The 19,602-nt window shown below is 53.6% G+C and overlaps 1 protein-coding gene across 1 annotated transcript in view; it reads right to left on the minus strand.

Annotated features, from left to right (window-relative positions):
- Nucleotides 1–3,568: 3,568 nt before the first annotated feature.
- MAPK4 (mitogen-activated protein kinase 4) overlaps nt 3,569–19,602 on the minus strand; it is a 143,143-nt gene continuing 127,109 nt past the window's right edge. Inside the window, exons 3-6 of the mRNA XM_031029632.2 lie at nt 15,429–15,573; nt 13,996–14,157; nt 8,953–9,154; nt 3,569–6,235 (exon numbers count right to left, since the gene is read on the minus strand). Coding sequence (XP_030885492.2) covers nt 5,539–6,235; nt 8,953–9,154; nt 13,996–14,157; nt 15,429–15,573 — 1,206 coding nt within the window. The 3' untranslated portion in view covers nt 3,569–5,538. The remainder of the gene's footprint in view (nt 6,236–8,952; nt 9,155–13,995; nt 14,158–15,428; nt 15,574–19,602) is intronic.

The following is a 19,602-nucleotide window of genomic DNA, read 5'->3' on the forward strand; positions in this document are numbered from 1 at the left end:
GAGTCAAGCTCTTCTCAGTTGCAAGTAAGAGAGTCCACCCGGGGAAGATGCACACAAAGGGGCATTATTCTACAGTCTTGGGGGATCTGATGAGAACCAGGGGCAGGAGGTACGGTCGGGTCTCTACAAGGGATTGAGACAGGGAGAAACCTGACCAGCACTTGGGCAGCTTCTGTCAGTCTCCTGTTTTCTTCTTCCCCTCTGTGGTTAGGAACACATGATTACACTGGTCGCCCCACAGTTCCAAAGTTGGCTTGTCCTCAGTTCAAGCAACAGCAAAGACTGACAGGCATCTCTGCATCTTTTTTTTTTTTTTTTAAAGATTTTACTTATTTATTTGAGAGAGTGCATGAGACAGAGAGAGCGGGGGGGTGGGGTGGGGGAACGGGAGCGGGGGAGGGAGAAGCAGACTTCCTGCGGAGCAGGGAGCCCAATGCGAGACTCGATCCCAGGACCCTGAGATCATGACCTGAACCAAAGGCAGATGCTTAACTGACTGAGCCACCCAGGCGCCCCTGAAATGTTAATCTCATCTGAAAACACTCTCATAGAAAAATCTAGAATAATGTTTGACCAAATATCTGGGCACCTTGGTCTAATCAGGTTGGAACATTAAAGAAACCATCATATCCTCTAATCATATCTAGTAGGAACCCATATGCGAGGACTGGATCTTTTCCTTCTTTCTCACCCCTGGAGGACCCCCCCTGAAAACCATCTTCTGAAGGTTGGAGCCGGGTGTGGCTCAGCCTGACTGTTGACCTCCTCAGTTCCCAGTCTTGCCTCTTGCTTCATGGGGCCATTCCTCAGGAAGCTGCACCGCCAGAGACCTCTCTCTTCACCGCAGAACTCTGGAGACCTCAGCTCAGCGTTCCAGTATGTCTCGGGAGGGGGTGGGGTTCTGGTAATGAGTGCTTCCTAAAGCAGTCCATCACGCTTGTGGCACAATTACCCCAGTGGTAATAACCACGCTGACCGAATGAGTGGTTAGTTAGCTTGCAGATCCGTCAGCAGGCTTGGCTCTTGTGAGCGGACCATGATTTACTAAGAAGAGGGACCTCAGGTGTTAGATTGCCTAACACCTGCCTCAGCATGCATGTTTTTATTGTTATATTTTAATAGTGCTGCATATTCTTAAGATTTCCATGATACATAGCTGTGTTGCTTCAGCTTGGCTGTAAATGTTGACATAAAACAGACTCTCACACGACTTTAGAATTGCAGGAGGCACAAATACGTCCAATGTCACAAATGTATTCACCATGTAGTAGAGGGTTAACTTCCCGGGTCCCCGTTTCTCAAACCTTGTACATTCCGAAGGAAGGCCTAACTTCAGAAGGACTGGCCCTTGACTGGCTTCTGGGAGTGATTCCTGAGCCTTTGGATTCTCCTGACAGGAGTGTTTTTGTACAGCTGAGGCCAAGGCCATACTGTCTCGGTTTGACCTGGAGTGGGGTGCTGGACACACAGTAGCTCGTATTAGTCACACGGTCCTACCCAACTGACCTGATCCTTAATGGAAATCCTGGCTGCCAAGGCTGGGGTGATACCCGCTGGTTGTCACAGGTTGTTGCTGGGAGAATTAGCATGTCCCCGTGCGACTTCCTAGGGAGGGGACCCCTGAGATCTTGTGCCTGGTTTCTCCTGGAGTTGGGCTGCCCCCCTTTTCCCTTTGCTGATTTGATCTGTATTCTTTCACTGTAATAAACCATAACTGTGAGTGGGACAGCTTTTCTGAGTCCTGTGAGTCCTTCTAGTGAATTATTGAAGCTGGAGGAATGGTCTTGGGGACCCCCTTCCGAAGAGTTACTCGGCTGAGAACTCTGTGGTGGGGAGCAGTGGTGGAGAAGTGACTTTGGGGAGTGTTAATGGCAGGAAATTAATAATGAAAGGGCTGGAACTGGGCCCTGGAGGGCTCCCCAGGGGGGTAACTGTGGCAGTCTCTGATTTCCTCCTCAGACCTTTTATATATTTGCCCCATTTATCCACCCAAACCATTAAGATCTGCTGGGGCAGGTCTTTCTTCTACCTCTTTACCCGCATAGTGCCTAGCACACTGTCCTGCAATGCGGACGGTACCCTGCCCAGATCCCCTTCAGCAGGTGAGGTGAGTGTACCCATTGCCCAGCTGCTGTGGGTTTTGGCTGCCAAGTGGCTCACAGCTGCTCCTAGGAGAACTGGCTTTGGCTGAATGCGCTCTGTTCCTCCACCACCCCATGGCCACCAGTGACTAGCTGACATGGGGCCACAAAGGCTGTTCTCTTTTCCTCGAGGAGGGATCAACTCCCTGGTGCAATTCATGCTCCCGAGCTCTCTGTGGCGTCAGGCTGAAGCTGGTCTCGGTTACCCAGGCCACATGCTGGCTGAGCATTCTTCCGCAACCTTGATCTGCTTCCTGTCCTCCCCCTCTGCTTAGGGCATTCCTTCCATCAATCACTTGCTGAGGAACCCCCATCTCAGGGACTGATTTGAGGGAACCAAGTTGAGACGGTGATGGATGTTGGAACCCCCACAACCACGTTTGATATCATGCCAATGGCACGAACCAACTCAACATGGCTCCCAGTGTCTTTGTTTCTGCAAAGGCATTTCTCAGTCATTTACAACTCTTAGTATTGAGCCCGTGAATTCACATGGAGAAGATGGAAACCATTTATGGTTCATTTGCTAGCTGCTCTGGGAGACCAAAAGTGAGGCAATTGTTGAAGAGGTTTGCTCTTAGCCGCAGGCTTGTCATTCCACACGCTTCCTCCTTCCCGCAGTGGTGACTTGCACCTTGACCGCTTCCTTCCCTTCCCCCTCATTTCCCTATCGCTCTAGCAGTGTCGTCTGAGCTCATTCCTCCCACTCCCGAATTACTTGCACTTGATTTTTTGTCTCAGGATTTGCCTCTGAAGGAAACTAAGCCAGTGCCCCATCCTACTTTCCTTACTGCACAGATCAGGCCCCACGCTGGGCAGAAGCTGTCTGGAGGGGCGGAACACCACATCCAACGCCTGTGCAGAGAACTGGAGAACTGTCCGGCATGGAAAACTCACAGTGTCAGAAGTGTTGGGAGTAGAAGACAGGAGACAGGATCAGACAATATGTGAACGAATGGATGTAGAGTTGACCCTGGAGCACGGGGCACAGAGGCGCCTGACGGGTCTTACAAAGGGGTGAACTTCAGTTGAGGGGACTCTTGGGCACCTGTGAAGTGTGGCTCGGGCAGGCATTTGTGGATGCTGGCTCCCCCAAACCTCATGACGTTGGCCCCTTTGGGAATGGTGCCACCTTTGGCTCAGCCTTCCTCAGAAGGGTTGGAGTTAACTCCGAGATATGGTTTGCAATTTATAGGATGGACACCACACCCGACCCAGGTGGTTCTGGATTCACTTCCCTCACTACCAATCCATATAGATTCTCTGCTCCCCTCCCCTCCCCTCCCCTCCAACTGACTGCAACACCTCAAAACCCTGGTTTCAGGGATGCAGGGAGAAGCCAGCCAGGCTCCATGAATCAACCGCTGCCCAAGACTGCTGCCCATAGTATGTAAATGAAAGAGAGCATACTTAAATGAATAAAGGAATCTGTGTTCCAATAAAACTTTATTTGGCCCGTCCTGATCAAGTTTAATAGATCTTTTGAAAACATGAGTAGTTATAACAATTCCTCTATAATAACAATTATATATGAACTCCTGGTCAAGGTCAGCAGCTTGGTCCTTTACCAAAAAAGTAAAGCCGCTCTGAGGACAAATGGCACATGAGGAGCGGTGTATATTTCCTTTTCTTTAAAAAAAAAAAAAAAGAAAAAAAGAAAAAGAAACCCAAACACTTCATGTTTACATATTTTCCATTAAAAATTATGGTCAGTGTGATTAATTCTTTTTAAATATAAGTTTCTAACGTGTTGCAGGTTTCAATGTATAACTCTTAGTTAGCTGATAGGTTTAAGGTGCTGTCAAGGTGAGGATGAACACAGCCCAAGGCCAACGCTGGGGAGTCCTCTGTTTACAGACTGGCTAGACCTCCTGTGGGTATCTTTGGGGGTGCAGGGGGGAGCAGAATACCAGTGGTGGGAATGGCGGAGCATTCCAGGGGATGGACAATGCTTCCGCAGAGGGCTTGCTGTGCCCACACACCATCACCCCAGGCTCTGTGGGCGAGGACACCTTCGGTGTACCTGCTCCAAACTCAGCCTGAAGTTATGAGGGGCGTGGCTGCTTGGAAGCCCTTCCTGTGTCCTGGGGTCTCTACGCTGGTGCCTGACTCCTGAGGACTTCTGTGGTCGGCACCCTGCCTTTCCCATCTTCCTACCTTGCTGGGTTCCTTGCCCCTAAGGCCACTGGCTTTCCATGCCTTTCTTTAGGGACCGCTCTTTGCCAGGGCTAAATGGATGATCAAAATCAAGGTCAGTATTCATGAAGCACGATAGGTCCCGTGTGAAATCTTCTCTCCTAACACATTTGCTCTGTGGCGGTCACCTTGTGGCCTTGTTGACTCCAAATGAGCAATTCGTGCCAAGAACATTAGTTCCCGAGGTAGGCTGGGAGAGGAGTTCTGTATGTATCTGCGGGTGGGTTCTGTGTATGTGGCTGGGTGTTGGGCTGCAGCTGTTACTGGAACTGCTGTCTTCCAACTCACCTGTGTATGAGATCCCCTGGGGAACTGGGGCCATGACCTTGCATCCGTGCATGTGTCAGGAAAGTGCATAGGGAGTTCTGGAGGAGGTGTGTGCCCAGGCCTGGAAGATGAGTTCTTGGACCCACAGACCCCAAACTGATCTGAGCCAAGGTGTTCAGACCACGCAGGGGTGCGGCAAATACAGGGGCGTGGCAGGTGGGACTACGGAAGTACTTGAGGAACCAGAAAACATCTGGTTGGTCAGTGGGGTAGAACTGGCTCAGTTTCCCATTTTGGAATATAAGTAACGTTGCTCTGAATAAAAGATGGGATTGGTCAGATGGTGATGGGCAGGGAAGAAACATCCTGGACCGACCGAGTTTTCGGATTGGAAAGCCACAGGGACCCCAGCAGAGGAAGACAGCTTAGAGCGGACAGACACTGGCCCAGCAGACTGGGCTTCAAGCCTCGCCCTGGTGGTAAGCACATCCCTTGGCTTCTGGGGGCCTCACTGTCCTTCCTCTGTCAGTGAGGCTAGTTCGGCCAGACGGTTTCAACACCCCGCCGGCAAGACTGCTCTGCACCCGGCCAGGTGGGAGGGCTTGCAGACTGCTGTCTAAGACACTTTGCTCCCTCGCACCCCACCACCTGTAAAACGCAAGGGCCCCCTCTTCGCTGGGAAAGTGATCAACCCCCAAACTAGGCTCCTGTTCAAACCTGCTCCCAGAGGTTAAAGGCTAGTTATTAAGGCAGTTTAAGAAATGGACATTCCGCTCCCTCCTCGGATCCTTCCTGTGTTTTGCTAACCCCAAGGCAGCAGAGAGGGGTGAAGGGGCGGTGGAGGTACGGGGTGGGGGGCGGCCAGCCCCTTCCTGCCAGGCCCGGCTTCCCTGGGTGGCCTCCGCTCAGGGGGCCTGGAGCTCCCCCCTCTCCCTCACCACCTTTCTTTGGAGAAGGCCTCGGTCTGCACGAGATCGCCGGGGTGCTCGGGGATGCACGCGCCGTTGAGGTCACCCAGTTTATTGTCCGGCAGGTCTTCGGGCTTGGTGCAGAGCTTCAGGGCGCGGGAGATGAACACGTCCAGGTCGAACTGGGGGCTGGCGCCCCCGTCGATGGGGGCCGGGCGGCCGGGCGGAGAGGCAGACAGGCGGCGCTCGGGGCTGTCGGGGGGCGGGCTGGCGCGCTCGGGGCCGCCCTGCGTGCTCTTGACCCACTGCGCGATCTCCAGGAAGAGGCTGGCCGGCTCGTCCTCGTGCGGCCCGGCGTCGGCGGCCACCGCGGAGCTCGGGGGCGCCCCGGCCGCCTGCTTCCAGTGCGACAGGTCCAGGATGAGCTTGGGCTCTGAGTAGTGGTGCGGCTTGCTGTCGCGCCACAGCAGCTTGTCCAGGTAGGAGGGCGAGCCCACCTTGTAGTCGCAGGAGCGCCCGCAGTCGGCCTCGAAGGCGCGCTCCATGGACGAGTGCGAGCGCTCCAGGAAGCGCTCCGAGCTGCCCTGCGAGTCCTTGCGCGGGTCCACCTGCACGTCCTCCGCCAGGGGCGCCGAGCCCGCGCGCGGGTCGCGCTGCACCTCGCTCGTGTCCTGGCACCGGTCCGGCCTCCACTCCAGGTCCGATGACAGGCTCACAGGGTACCTGCAAGGGCGCAGACAGACGGAATGGTGGGCGACTGGACCCGCGGGTGAGGTGCCTTCCCCGAGGGAGCCAAGCCCCCTCATCCCTGTCTGCCACGCACAGACTGCCTTTCCGTTCCTTCCCTGTCCCTCTGGTCCTGTGACCGCCCCCCCCTCCCCGGGGTTCCGGTGGAGGGACTGATTTTTTTGGCTTAACCCCTGTATTCTTCTGTACTCATTCAATACCCTACAGCTATTTCTTGAGCACCTTACTGTGTGCCAGGCGCTGGCACTGCCAGGCACAGCAGTGAACAAAACAACAAAGTCCCTGTCCTCCTGGAACCTCCTTTCAAACGGATCCCACCAGTGCAGCGCTCCTCAAACTCTGACCTGCACGCAAATCGCCTGGGGCCCTCGCTGAGTTGCAGCTCTTGATCCAGTAGCTCTGAGGTGGGGCCAGAGATTGTGTGTTTCTAACAAGCTCCCAGGTGATGCTGATACTGCTGGTCCGGGGACCACACTTTGAGTAGCAGGGCCCTTATGAGTGCTTCTCAGGCCTGGTTCAGACTAGAATCACCCCACATCCTGATTCAGCAGGTCTCGACTGGGGCTCTGCATCAGCACGGTTTTAACACATCCCCAGGTGATGCTAAGGTACAGTCAGGGCTAAGATCTCTTGCCTTAGTGGGTCTGGTTAGATGCCCCCCCCCAGCACTCTGCATCAGTGCAGTGTAAGTGGAAAGATTCTAGACACCCTCAGGAGAGGCCAGAGATCCTTGGAATTCTGCCTTCTGTCAACTGCCCTGCAGCCAGGGAGAGCAAAGTCAGCCAGCCAAGAGCAAATGAAGGGCAGGTGTGCGGGCCATCAGCTCGAGCTGGGCCCTCTCCTCCCTGTGCCAGGTGCTCTATGCAGAACCGTGTGGAGGGAGCCAACGACCAGCTGCTCATGGTACAGGATGCCTCGTGCTCACACGGGAAAAGCCAATCCACCTAGGACAGGCAGGTTTGGCTGTGAAAGGGCAGGCGCCCAGAGCGGTCCACACGATGTGGTTTGCGAGGCACAGGGAGGCCCCAGGACTGCCTGCCCACTGCCCAGTGACACCATGAGCGCAGGAGTCACCCACAGAGGCAAACACCGCCTCCTCCCACAAGGGTCCTAGAAATCGCAGAGATTTCTAGGAGGAAGAACTTGCAAAGACCCTAATCCCTGGCTGCTACACACCGAAGGCCAAACATTGGTTCTCTGAAGTCTTCACAGAGACTCTGTGGAGTTAGGATGATCACGCTGCCTTACAGATAAGGATGCTGGTGCTCATCCAAGGTTAAGCCATTTGCCCAAAGCAGGAGGGCCTGTAGGAAGGAGGCTGCCCATGGACTGCCCATCTCCTTCATGCAGGTGTGATGGGAAAGTCAGGAGCAGAAGTGTGTCAGGTTTAGAAATGGTCAGAGTTGGTGGGCAGTGGCCAAAGAAACCCTGCGACAGTTTTCCTGGCCCCAGCCCTGCACCACAGCCATGATAAGCATGGGATGGGCCTCTCTGGGCCAGCGCTCTGTGCCCTCAAGCGCCGTGGAGCGGAGGGGGAGGGGCTGCAGGGACCACAGTCAAGGGCGGGAAAAGCATGGGGGCAGCAGAAGGAAGAGTCTTCATTAATCTCTATTTGCTGGCAACTCTTGATAACAACAACTGACAACAACAAACCCACAAACCTGTCCAAAAATAGCAGCGCTGCCCTGGCCCTCCCTCCGTGCCTCCTCACTCTGAAACCTATCATCTGTCAAATGACTGAAAAGGAGAACTTGCTCATCTGTCACTTATGTAACTAGCTGTCACATTCCCACAGCAGCGGGGCTCCCACTTAGGCACCCTCGGAGTCCTAGCTGCTAAGCCCCTGACTTCTATTTCTAAACTGAGCCGCTCTCGGCTCTCCCTCCCCGGATTAGCAGATGGTGATGCCCAAATGTTTAGCTGCCTGATCTCAACATCAGAATAGGAAGGGACCCGAAAAATCCCAACATGCCTACACGGAGATTGTTAAAAATTGTGGGTTCTACCCAACACTGAATCACTGGTAGTGACTTCCGGGCACACCGTGTGGGGAAGGATTCGGAGGCCCGGCCCGGTTTAGCAGGCAAGAGTCCTGTGATTGCTCAGCAGTATCTGACATAGATGCAGATCAAGGAGGCCCCCCACGAGGCAGGCATTAGCTGTGTGGCAAGGTGCTAGTCTCTACCCTCTCTGAGCTGTGGCTCCGTCATGTGTCCCTGGGCAGTAATAATAATGGTACTCCCCTTAATGGCACTCTTGGGAGGTGCCAACGATGAGGACCCTGGGAAAGTGTTATGCGGTAATAAATGTCACATTGTCTCCTTGTCGTGCACTGGCACCGTCTACCTTTCTAGGGCAGATTCCCAGTCTGCTAGAAGTGCGTTCCAGTGATGGGTACTCCTTAAATGTCGCTGAACATTGTATTGAGCCCTGGCTCTGGTATACTCAGGGTGGGGAGGAAAGGGGTAGTGGCTGGGCCGCACAAAGGAAGGCCCCTGACCCACACATGCTCATCTAGTGGGAGTGCCTGGGGACAAGAGAGAAAGGCAGGAAGCTAATGGGGGAAAGCACCCCATGGGATATGGAGCTTGGGAGACAGAGGGAAAGGTCATGGAGGATCAGAGGCAAAACAGAAATGGGAGGATGAGAACGTGGATTCTAGACTCCAGGGCTGGAGGCTCCTGGAACCCCACCTGTCCCAGTTGGAGAGCTGGCTCTGGTTGGCAGCCATCAGCAGGATGTCATCGATCTCATCTTCAATGCGGAAGGGGTGCTGTGAGGTGGGCTCATCCTCGGGGCATGAGTATGGGCTCATGTAGGGGTGCTGCAGCCCCATCTCGGCTGTTAGGCGATCCATGGGGTTAAAGGTCAGGATCTTCTCTAGAAAGTCGATGGCTGCGGGGAGCAAAACAGGGCATGAAGGTCATTCACTGCCCTGCCTAGCAGAGACATTTTTTTGTACTTTCCCATTTGTAAAAAGGTTTTTAGCCATTCTCCTTTCTTGTGACCCTCATCACAATCCAGTGATGAATTCAGAGCAGATACTGCTTTTTTGACTTCACAAATGAATAAACAGAGGCCCAGCGGGGTAAAGTGACTTGCTCAAGTTGCCGTTGGTTAAGAGCAGGTGCGGGGCTAAAGTCTGCCTTACGCTGGATTTCTCCAGGGACAGAGACTGCGCTGTAGATAGTCTGTGTGGTGACCGTCCCTGGAAGCACAGGCAGGGGAGGGGGGAAGAAGCCAGTACGGGATGTGCGCATGAGCAGGTTCCTCCTGTGGGCACTTGGCGCTCGGTCCCACTGCGGGGTGGGGAGGCACCCTCTACAAGACAGCATGGGACACACCTCAGAGGTGACTCCATTCGTGGGGTCGGGGGCAGCCGAGGTGTCTCTACACCCACTCCCACTTGTTGCGGATTGCGGGCTGCTGGGGTGGGTGGAGGAGCCTGTGAGGCAGGTCACCGAAAGGTGAGGCAGGTGTGACACGGCCTGTTAGCCCAGGGCTCCCGAGTCCAGCCTTCCTACCATAGGTTGCTCCTGGAGGTTTGACAAACAAGGGCAGGTGGGCTTGATATTAAAATATTTAACCACCAAGCTGAAGCCCTCCTGGGGACTAGGGTCTAGATCAAGGGGAGGTCCTAGGCAGCTGGAACCTGGGGACAGGAAGGGACACTCTGAAGCCTTGTGTGGTGGCTGGCTGCCAACCTGCATGAAAGTATATCGAAATTTCGGCAGCCAATCGGGCTGTGTGGGTGCACACTGGCTACAGATCAGCTCTGCGCACGGAACTGGTGTCCTTTCTCCCAAGCGGGGGTAGGGGCAGCCATCTGCCTTGTGGGCTCTGCGCTGGGTTATCTCAGGGCAAGGTCTAGCCTGGAGGTTTGCATTACCTCTCAGTGCTGGAGGCTCCACTTAAATCACAACTTGGCTAATCGTGTTACCTCCCCTGTGGCAAGGGAGAGAGCCTCAAGATCTCAAGAGCCTCAAGGCGCAACCACGACCCTGCCCCTCACACCAGCCCTGGGTCTCTTTGCAGGAAAATTCATCAATGATTCAGGAAATTGACGGATTCAGAAGGTCACGGCCCCCCAGGAGGATGTGGTGCTGCTCTGTATGCCTAGACCGAAGGATCCATAAAGCAGCAGGAGCTCTGATCACCAACGAGAGCGCCGAGGCTCAGGGGGTGCCTCTGGGTCAGGGCTGGAGACCTGAAAGAGCCTCACAGATGGGAAGGGCCTGGAAGAATCAGGCTCCGCAGTGCACAGCCTGCTCTGGCCCTGTCTGGCTCCAGGCTGGGCAAGCCTTGCCCTCTTTGGGCTGCCGCCCTCCCTCGGCCCAGCCTATTACTCTGGACCTTCTGACAAGGACAGGAGAGAGTTGAAGCTCTAAACGTGGGCAGGCATCATTACCAGCATCACTATTTTTAACAAAGACCCAGCGAACCCTGAAGTTGGAAAGTGCCAACCCCGAAGTCTACCCCACTGACTCTAGTAAAAACGAGTCTCCTCTTTCCTCTTCCTGACAGCTGGTCTTCTAGCAGGTGCCAGACGCTTCCGGAAGCCCAAATATTAGAAAATCCCTTCTTGTCTCTAACCTAAATCTACCCTCTTTAACCTCTACCCCCGGGCCTAGCTCTGCCCTCTGCGAGTCCCCCATGTCGGCATGTTCTCTCTTCCCCAGGATCGGTCCCCTCAGGTTTCAAGGGCGCAGCAAGCAGCCAGGTCCTGTGCAAGGCCCCTCTGCCTGGCACACACTGGCCTGCATCTCCCAGTGCACCCTGCAGTTCGATGTGCTGTGTGACTGGGGCCTGGCGAGCAGGGGAGGAAGTGATGTGTGGACCCCACTTCCAGGCTGGATGCATAAAAGCCTCCTGCAAGAGTCTCTGCCCTCTCTTCCCCTGGCTTCGGCCAGAAGTGGGTGTCCAAGGGGGACCTTGAAAGCTGTGTGTTGAAGATGGCAGACACTTCTCTGACAAGCTGGGTCCTGGGAGAGCCCCAGGCTCCCCCACTCTGTCCGGACTGGAGGTGAGCCGTGCATACACTGCTAGCAGGGTCACCCTGGAGGTTCCAGATTTATCTGCCATGGCACTAGCTTTGTTTTTCTCAATACAGAAACCACCATACCCTCCCCAATCCCCAACTCCTCTTCTCTGGGCTCAACCTCCCCACATGTTCTGAAGGCATTTCTAATATAATGAGACTTCCGTACCATCCTGTCACCTTCCTGTGGCCCAGTGAACTCAAACGGGACTTCCCCAAGCCCCCAGGGTTCTGGAAGGATCCTCAGGGGCATCTCTGGAGACTGAGAGGCAGGTGGGCCCTGAGGTCCCCGACCCTGCTTCACCCAGAGCACTCCTTTTACTTGTTTCCGTATTAGGTTTCCTCATCAGATTTGTTACTTGTGACACATTTACTTCGTAGATTAAATGGACCTCAGAAGTGAGGCCTCGATATGATGGTCTCGGGGCCTGTCTCCCTCATCCAGCTCCGGCGGCTGTGTCAGCTGCTGAGGGACAGTCACTCAGGCTGCCCTTTGAGCCTCTGGGGGCTACAGCCAGAGAGACATTCTGCCTCTTCCTAGGCCTGTGGGGCCTCTGATGTACAGCAGAAGGAGGGACTGCAGGTCACCAGCCGGCTCTCCTGGGTGGGTGGGCTTGGTGCCCTCCCCCCACCGATATTTTAATTCCTGGGACCCCTCATTCTCCTAAAGCCAGAGGTCAGCTGGAGACCTCTTTTCAAGGCCAGAGGCCGGCGAGAGAGTTTTGGTTGGAGTTGAGTTTTGGTACATCGGGAGAGTGGAGCAAGCCTCGCTTTAGTGAACACCTGTTCACCTACAGGATCAAGTCCAAACTCACTGGCCTCTCGGCCTTTCTCACCTCTCCAGCCTCACTTCCTACCAACAGGTCTGTGACTCGTCCTGCTGATCCGGGCCTCAGCATGTCCCCCTGGCCAGCTTCTCTGTCCCTCTCTGCTCCCTTCCTCTCCCCCAAATACCCGGGGCTCTTGCTGGCCCCTTAGGATGTCTTTGTTCTCACCTCACCTCTTTGTTCTCACCATCTTCCCAGCGAGTGCACCTGTCCTGTCTCTGAACTTCCATCTCTAGCACTGTGGTGGCTTAATACACGTCGGGGGATGCTGCTGACGACAGCGAGGAGCTTTATCTCCTATCGGGACCAACTCTGATTTTGCTGAGAAACAGCCCACCACTCTGACAGCCAAGGCACCGAGGGGCTGCTGTGTGTGTGGTTGCTTGGGGGATGGGAGGGGGTGACACGTCCCTGATCCAGAATTCCTGAGAGGTGAATGCACCTCTTGTCTCATGGTGGGATTTCTACAGGGCCCTAGGACACAAATATAGATGGGCTGAGTCTTAATTTGTGGTGAATGAAATGATCCCTCCTCCCCTTTAATGAAGAGAAAACTGAGGCAGCTTATGATTGAGTGGGGATCATGGCCAAGGACACTGTTAGAAGACACTGCTGGTCCAAGTTCTTGGTTTCTTGATGGTCTCATTCGTAATAATGGACACCAAGTGGTGGGGAATAAATACCTATTTCACCACCTCCACTGCAGTGAGCTGGGGCCACGGGACTAAGTTCTGGTCAATAAAACATGAGTGGAAGGGAGGTGTCCAAATTCCGGCTCATGACCTTAAGGGCAAGCGGACCTGCCCTCCTTCCCCACCTTCCTCCAGGTAGCAAGGGCAGTACCCAAGGATGGTTGAAGAAGATGGAAGGGGCCTGGGCCCCTGGATGACTTTGTACAGCAGGCTCACTGTCTTGGCCCTGGACTATCTGCTTTGTGATTATTATAGAAGAGAGAAATACGCTTCTTAACTTCTTTTTTCTTAAATAAGAAATAAATCTTATTTAAGCCACTAAGAATTTGGGTGTCTCCTCCAACTGGCTGAACCTGTATCCTACCTAACATAGGTAGGGAAGCCTCTGGTAGGTATGAGGCCCAGTGATAATGCTGAAGTTTTATTTAAAGATTTTGTTTATTTGAGAGAGAGAACAAGCACGAGTAGGGGGAGGGGCAGAGGGAGTGGGAGAAGCAGGCTCCCGGCCAAGCAGGGAGCCCGATGTGGGGCTCGATCTCAGGACCCTGAGATCATGACCTGAGCCGAAGGCAGATGCTTAACTGACTGAGCCACCCAGGCGCCCCTAATGTTAACATTTAAGATGATGGAGCAACTGTCCTCTGCCCGGGGCTTTACACATTCTGTTTTACTTACCCGTCACAATGTCCCCATGTGACATGAATTACTGTACCCCTTTTACAGTTAAGGAAACTGAGATGCAGAGAGGTTAGGAAACTTGCTCAAGGCCAAACAGCTACTCCCGATGCACCTGGGAATTGAGTCTGGGTCTGGGTCTCAAGCTGGTAAAACTCATGTTCTCTGCACCACATCATCAAGGGGAACAAGGGAGAGGGAGATGAAGGAGGAGAGGGAGGAAGGCAAGTGAGAAAGACGAGGAGGAAAAGGAAGCAAAGATGGGGGTAGACTCTGGAAGACCACCAAGCACGGCCTGGAGAGTTGCCTGATGGCCGAACTCCGGGAGCCAATGACGCTCAGTCCGGAAGTAGCTAGGGCAAATTCCCGCCACAGTGGCGTGGCCTTGGCCTCTCTGTCTGGAACTAGGCTTGGTCGTTCGGGAAGGAGACCACCCGCCTGGCCCCCCAGGGCAAAGCCAGAGCGCAGCCTCCCTGAGGCTGGCCATGCTGCAGGCCGAGGTACCTTCGCTGTTCACTTCGGGGAGCAGCTTGCGCAGCGGCCTCTTCACCTCCCAGCTGCTGCTGACGAAGGAAGGCATCACCCTGAGCAGCTCATCTTTGTCCTCCTCCCGGATCACAGGGATGGTCTCTAGGATGAGCTGCATCTGCTCCAGCTCGTGAGCCCCTGGGGAGCCAAACACCAGATGGTTAAGTGTGTTGCCCAAGTGGCTGGGGTGACGGAAGCCCCAGTGTGGTTCTGGGAGGCCGGGGAGGGGCGGCGCCGGCCGTTGGGAGCAGCACTGGGTGCCAGGGGACCTGGGTTCTGGTCCTCACTCGGCCACTAACTTGCTGTGTGACTATAAGCAGGTTGCTTGCCATCTCTGGGGCTTGGCTTTATGAAATGTCTCTGCCTCTGGAATGGACCCGTCTGATATAGACTGAGTCAGCCAGACAGGCTATGCCAGGTCCGTGGAAGAAGTGTGCTGGGACAGGATGGAGTCAGGCGTTTATTCTCCTTTGCTCCTTCGTTCCCTCACTAAATAATGGCTTACTGAGCACCTTCTCCCTGCCAGGCATCAGGCTGGATGCTCGGCCATAAGAAGCTTCAGTCTTTATGAGTCTCAGAAACGCAACTCGTCTTTGCCGCCCTGACGCTCTCTCAGCGCTCTGGCGCTGCTGGTGGGCGTCAGGTCTCTCCCCTCGCTGTCCCCCTCGACCCACAGGCTGTTCTTACTCCCATTGCTTCCATTTTCCCTTTTTGCTTGAGTAGCCTTTCCACTTACTTCTACCAGTTTAAATCCTTAACGAAGACTTTCTATCTTTGAGAAGTCCCCAGATTCATCTAGCTGCTCAGAGGGTCCTCCCCATACCACCGATTCCTACAGGATTCCAATCTGCCAGAAGCCGGCGGCCTATGCTGGGGCTCCTCCGTGTCCCCCAACAACACCCGGTGGAGCACCGAGCGGATGCTGCCCCAGCAGGGGTCTACGGCTCAGGCTCTGCGCGGAAGTGGTCCCTTCAGCCTCCCCCGCTGAGTGGGCTCATGGAGGGTCAGTTCAGGGACTCTGGGAGCCCCTTGTGGGGTCCCCTCGCCAAATGAACACTCCAGACTGACCGCTCACAGTGGCAGGGAGAGAAGAGGAAGGGGCTGAAAATGTAGGATGGATGTTTCCAGCAGTCAATCTCAAGGTGTCTGAACAGAAGTAGTTACTTGATTTTAAAGGTTCTGCCCTCAAAAGGCTATTTTTAGCCTTTCCAGTATTTTGCCAGAAATGATAAGGGGCCTCCAAGTAAGTCCATAAAGCCATACAGGTCATTTTAAAGAGAAAGACTAGGATGTTTTGTGGTTAGCATGGTTTTTTGGTTTGTTTGTGGGGTTTTTTTTCTTTCAATCAGTTCTCCCTTTTTATAGAACGACACCAGAGGAGAAGGAAGATGGCATGGTTAGTGACTTACCAGCAAAGAGCATCCTCCCCGTGAGCATCTCGGCCAGGATGCAGCCGGCGGCCCACATGTCAATGGCTTTGGTGTAGTTGTTCGGGGAGAGGAGCAGGCGCGGTGAGCGGTACCACTTGGTTACCAGCCCTTCTGACAGATAACCCTGGAAGACAAAACCCCAGTTCCGATGGTCAGCCATGTGCAGAGATGCCCTCTCCCCCAAGTGCCTTCTTGTTTCTTTCCACCCGAAGACAGCACGCCATCCGGGATCCTTTCACTCTGGAGCCTTCCCTGAAGCCCAGCGGTTCTCCTCTGTGGATAAGGAGACAAGATACCACTATTTTGGAAGGAAGGCTTTCCCACCCCAACTTGACGTAACTATGCAAAACAAATTTTCCCTCATCTAGTCAAAAGCTCGATACATAGGAGCCAAACTCAAGTTCATTACCACTATCAACAGAGTAGTGATGAGAACTTGGAATTTCACTGATCCAGTGGCTGAATCTCAGCAATAGCCATACATTTGAAATCAAGCCAATTACTCTGGTGCTAAGGATTAGAATTAACGTGGCTACGATGCCAGAGACGCCAAGCCCCTGCTGACAATGCAGAAGGCCAGCTTCATAACAGGTGCAGGTGAAGGGCGTATGGAAACAGCCCTAAATGGCAGAGTGGATGCAGCTCTGGTTGGCCCAGAGGATTCTGGGAGCTCCACAGTGTCTTTTGGGGGCATAGATGTCCTAGCTGATTTCAGCCACTGCTCAAGGATTTGTGGTCGGGGACGGAATCCCTCCCTACAAGATTTGGTGGGGATGTAAGTGGTTTAGCACAGAATGTAAAATAAAGCCAGGCAACTCGGAAATTGTTCTCTATGTAATTCGGGAAGTTGGCCCAACAGTGTAACCTGGGAGGTGTCCATTTGGATGACCTGGAACAGTCTCTCTAAATAGAGAAGGTAGACCCATTTGGGAGGTCAAGGTGAGACAATTCAGACTGAAGGGAGGCAGTGGGAGATTCTAGGGATGGTCTTGATATCCGCTGATGTAACTCCCCATTTAGCATTTGAATTGCCCTTTTTACTGACTTAAGCACTATCACAGATCCAGGCAGATGAAAAGTTAAGAAGCCCAAATACCTGGCAGCTTTTGATCAATTAATCCAGAATCTGTTTACCAAATACATATTAAGTGTTTTAAACCTTCCGAGCTCTGCATTTTGACAGCAGTACCCTTTCCTCTATGGGACTGTCTCAGTCGGTGGAACATGGCGACTCTGGATCTCGGGGTTGTGACTTCAAGCCCCATGTCGAGTGTAGAGATCATTTAAAAAATAAAATCTTAGGGGCACCTGGGTGGCTCAGTCGGTTAAGCGTCTGACTCGATTTCAGCTCAGGTCATGATCTCAGGGTCGTAGAATTGAGCTCCTCATTGGGCTCCGCACTCAGTGGGGAGTCTGCTTGAGATTCTCTCCTCCCTCTGCCCCTACCCCCCCACACACACACACTCTCTCTCTCTCCTCTTCTCTCTCTAAATCAATAAGATCTTAAAAAAAAAAAACAAAACCTTAAAGAAATTGCAGACACAAGCCAAACCGTAGAAGTTCACTTCTGGGTGGGCGGGTCATAAATAAGGAATGGCTTGATTGATTTTCCAGTCAGAGGCTGAGACTGCCAGAGGAAGACAAAAGCAGAGTCACCCAGAGGGGAGGCAACAGAAGGGGGTTTTCTCTGATATGTAAACGAGCAGTCTTTTATGGGATGGAATTTCCTGTCATTAACACCTGCCTAGCTGCAGCACCTAGGACTGAAATGGGGACACAGGGAGGCTTCCTTCTGAAACACCTGCCTGGAAAGTAAAAGAAAGATGTTTGTATTGGCAAGGCTGCCCCCGGGGCCAGAAATGAGGGCCAGGCCACGACAGCAGCTGAGAAAGTTCACCCACTTTCTTACTTCGGAATGAAAACCGAGAACCTGCTGCTTCCTTATGGTCACTTGTCCCTCAAGCCCTTTTGAAAACAGAGGACATACTGATGTGTTTCAGAAGCCACAGGGCAGAGGAGAATTTGGGAAGTTGCAGTGTCTTCTGTCAGGTTCTGGAGCAAGAGGAGCCCTGGAGAAGGGGGGATGAGAACAAAGAGGAGGCTCCCTTCCCGGCGGGGGTGGGGGGGAAGGAGAGCAGACATGGGGAAGGAGGTGGTGGCAGGGGTCCTGCCCTCAGCTGAGATGAGCCCTGGGTGTCCAAGCAAGAGAGGCTCTGGGGCCCATAACATGATACTGGTGATCTGAATTCAAGAAAGTTTCAGTGGAGTGGATGGGGCGAAAGTCAGAACTTTCTAGAATAAAAAAAAAAATGTATATTTAAAGAATACCCAGGAGTGGAGACTCAGTTTTATCAGAAGGGCTCACAAATCTGTAATTAGATGGGCTCAACAGATATCTTTAAATGGCTTTTCTGGGGCGCCTGGGTGGCTCAGGTGGTTAAGCGACTGCCTTCGGCTCAGGTCATGATCCTGGAGTCCCGGGATCGAGTCCCGCATCGGGCTCCCTGCTCGGCAGGGGGTCTGCTTCTCCCTCTGACCCTCTTCCCTCTTGTGCTCTCTGTCTCTCATTCTCTCTCTCTCAAATAAATAAAATCTTTAAAAAAAATAAAAAATAAAAAAATAAATGGCTTTTCTGTCAGAGCCTGCAGTGGGGGGGATGGTTTCAGCTCCATTTGGATATGGAGGGACGTGTCCTCAGTCGTCAGACCTGGTCTCCATGTGGTGCACCATTGTGTGAGTCATAAGGGATCACTGCTCTGAGGAGACAGGAAACCAGCACTGCCACGATTCTCCATGGCCCCCTCTCAGCACATAAGAGGCAAGACTGGAGCTGCCCTTTCCCAAGGGTCCCTTTCCTCCTACCACCCTGTTCCCTGGTGTTCCTGGTGAGAAGCCGATTCTGGAGGTGCTCCTGGGAGGCAGCTGGCCAGGATTTCCTGTCTAGACCCTGTCTTGGGGGCCTTTGGGCTTTCTTCAGCGATGGCTCCAGCCAGCCCATTTTGCTTCCTTTTAGGGTCCGGTACAGCCAACAGGAGGCTTTGATTTTAAAAGCACCGTAGGTGTTTGGGAAATCATCTAGCAGCCGCTGCCCTCTGAGGAGGGTAATTAGGGACCCCCCAACAGATCCAGAGGGGAGGTATAATTAACGCTCTGAGCACCCTCTGGGCAGAGGGAGCAGGGACACTGCACTCAGTCCCAGCTGCCTGCCAGGAATTCAGAACAGCCTTGCTCAAACTCGCAGCAGAAGCGTGGGCTCTGATCCGCGGCCAGCATGGGTGGAGGGGGGGCTCCAGGTCTGTGCCACTTGCTCTGTCTGCCTCCACCAGCCCCCCGAGCCTGATCCCTTGTGTCTGGGAGACAGAAGGTTGGGGGAAAAGGCATGTTCCAATATGCCTTCTACTTCACCCTTCTGGCCCCTCACAGGGATGGGGAGAATGAATTTATTTATTTATTTATTTATTTATTTATTTATTTATTTATTTGACAGAGAGAGAGACACAGTGAAAGAGGGAACGCATGCAGGGAGAGTGGGAGAGGGAGAAGCAGGCTTCCCGCGGAGCAGGGAGCCCGATGCGGGGCTCGATCCCAGGACCCTGGGACCATGACCTGAGCCCAAGGCAGACGCTTAACGACTGAGCCACCCGGGCACCCCGGGATGGGGAGAATTTAAATGGGGACACATTCTCGGAAGAATAAAAGCCCAGTCAACTGTAGCTGTGTGGTGGGGGGTGTGTGTGTGACAAGGTGCGAAGGCTGGTTTCTCCCCTCACATTGAATGGCTGCCGAGGGCTGCCCCCCACTCCCAGGCCAGGATGGTGGGGGACTCTGATAGCCTCACCTTCTCTACCGGAAGTCTCTGGCATGTGTTGTCCCTGTGCAGTGGAAATGAAGATGATGATTAAAACCATCCCCGTCTTCAAAGAGCATATAATGTAGTTAAAGAGATGAAATATTCGGGCGCCTGGGTGGCTCAGTTGGTTAAGCGACTGCCTTCGGCTCAGGTCATGATCCTGGAGTCCCGGGATCGAGTCCCGCATCGGGCTCCCTGCTCGGCAGGGAGTCTGCTTCTCCCTCTGACCCTCCTCCCTCTCATGCTCTCTGTCTCTCATTCTCTCTCTCTCAAATAAATAAATAAATAAATCTTTAAAAAAAA

Source organism: Leptonychotes weddellii, chromosome 13 (genome assembly GCF_054177405.1).
Source record: "Leptonychotes weddellii isolate Sample4059 chromosome 13, ASM5417740v2, whole genome shotgun sequence".
NCBI classification, from domain to species: Eukaryota; Metazoa; Chordata; class Mammalia; order Carnivora; family Phocidae; genus Leptonychotes; species Leptonychotes weddellii.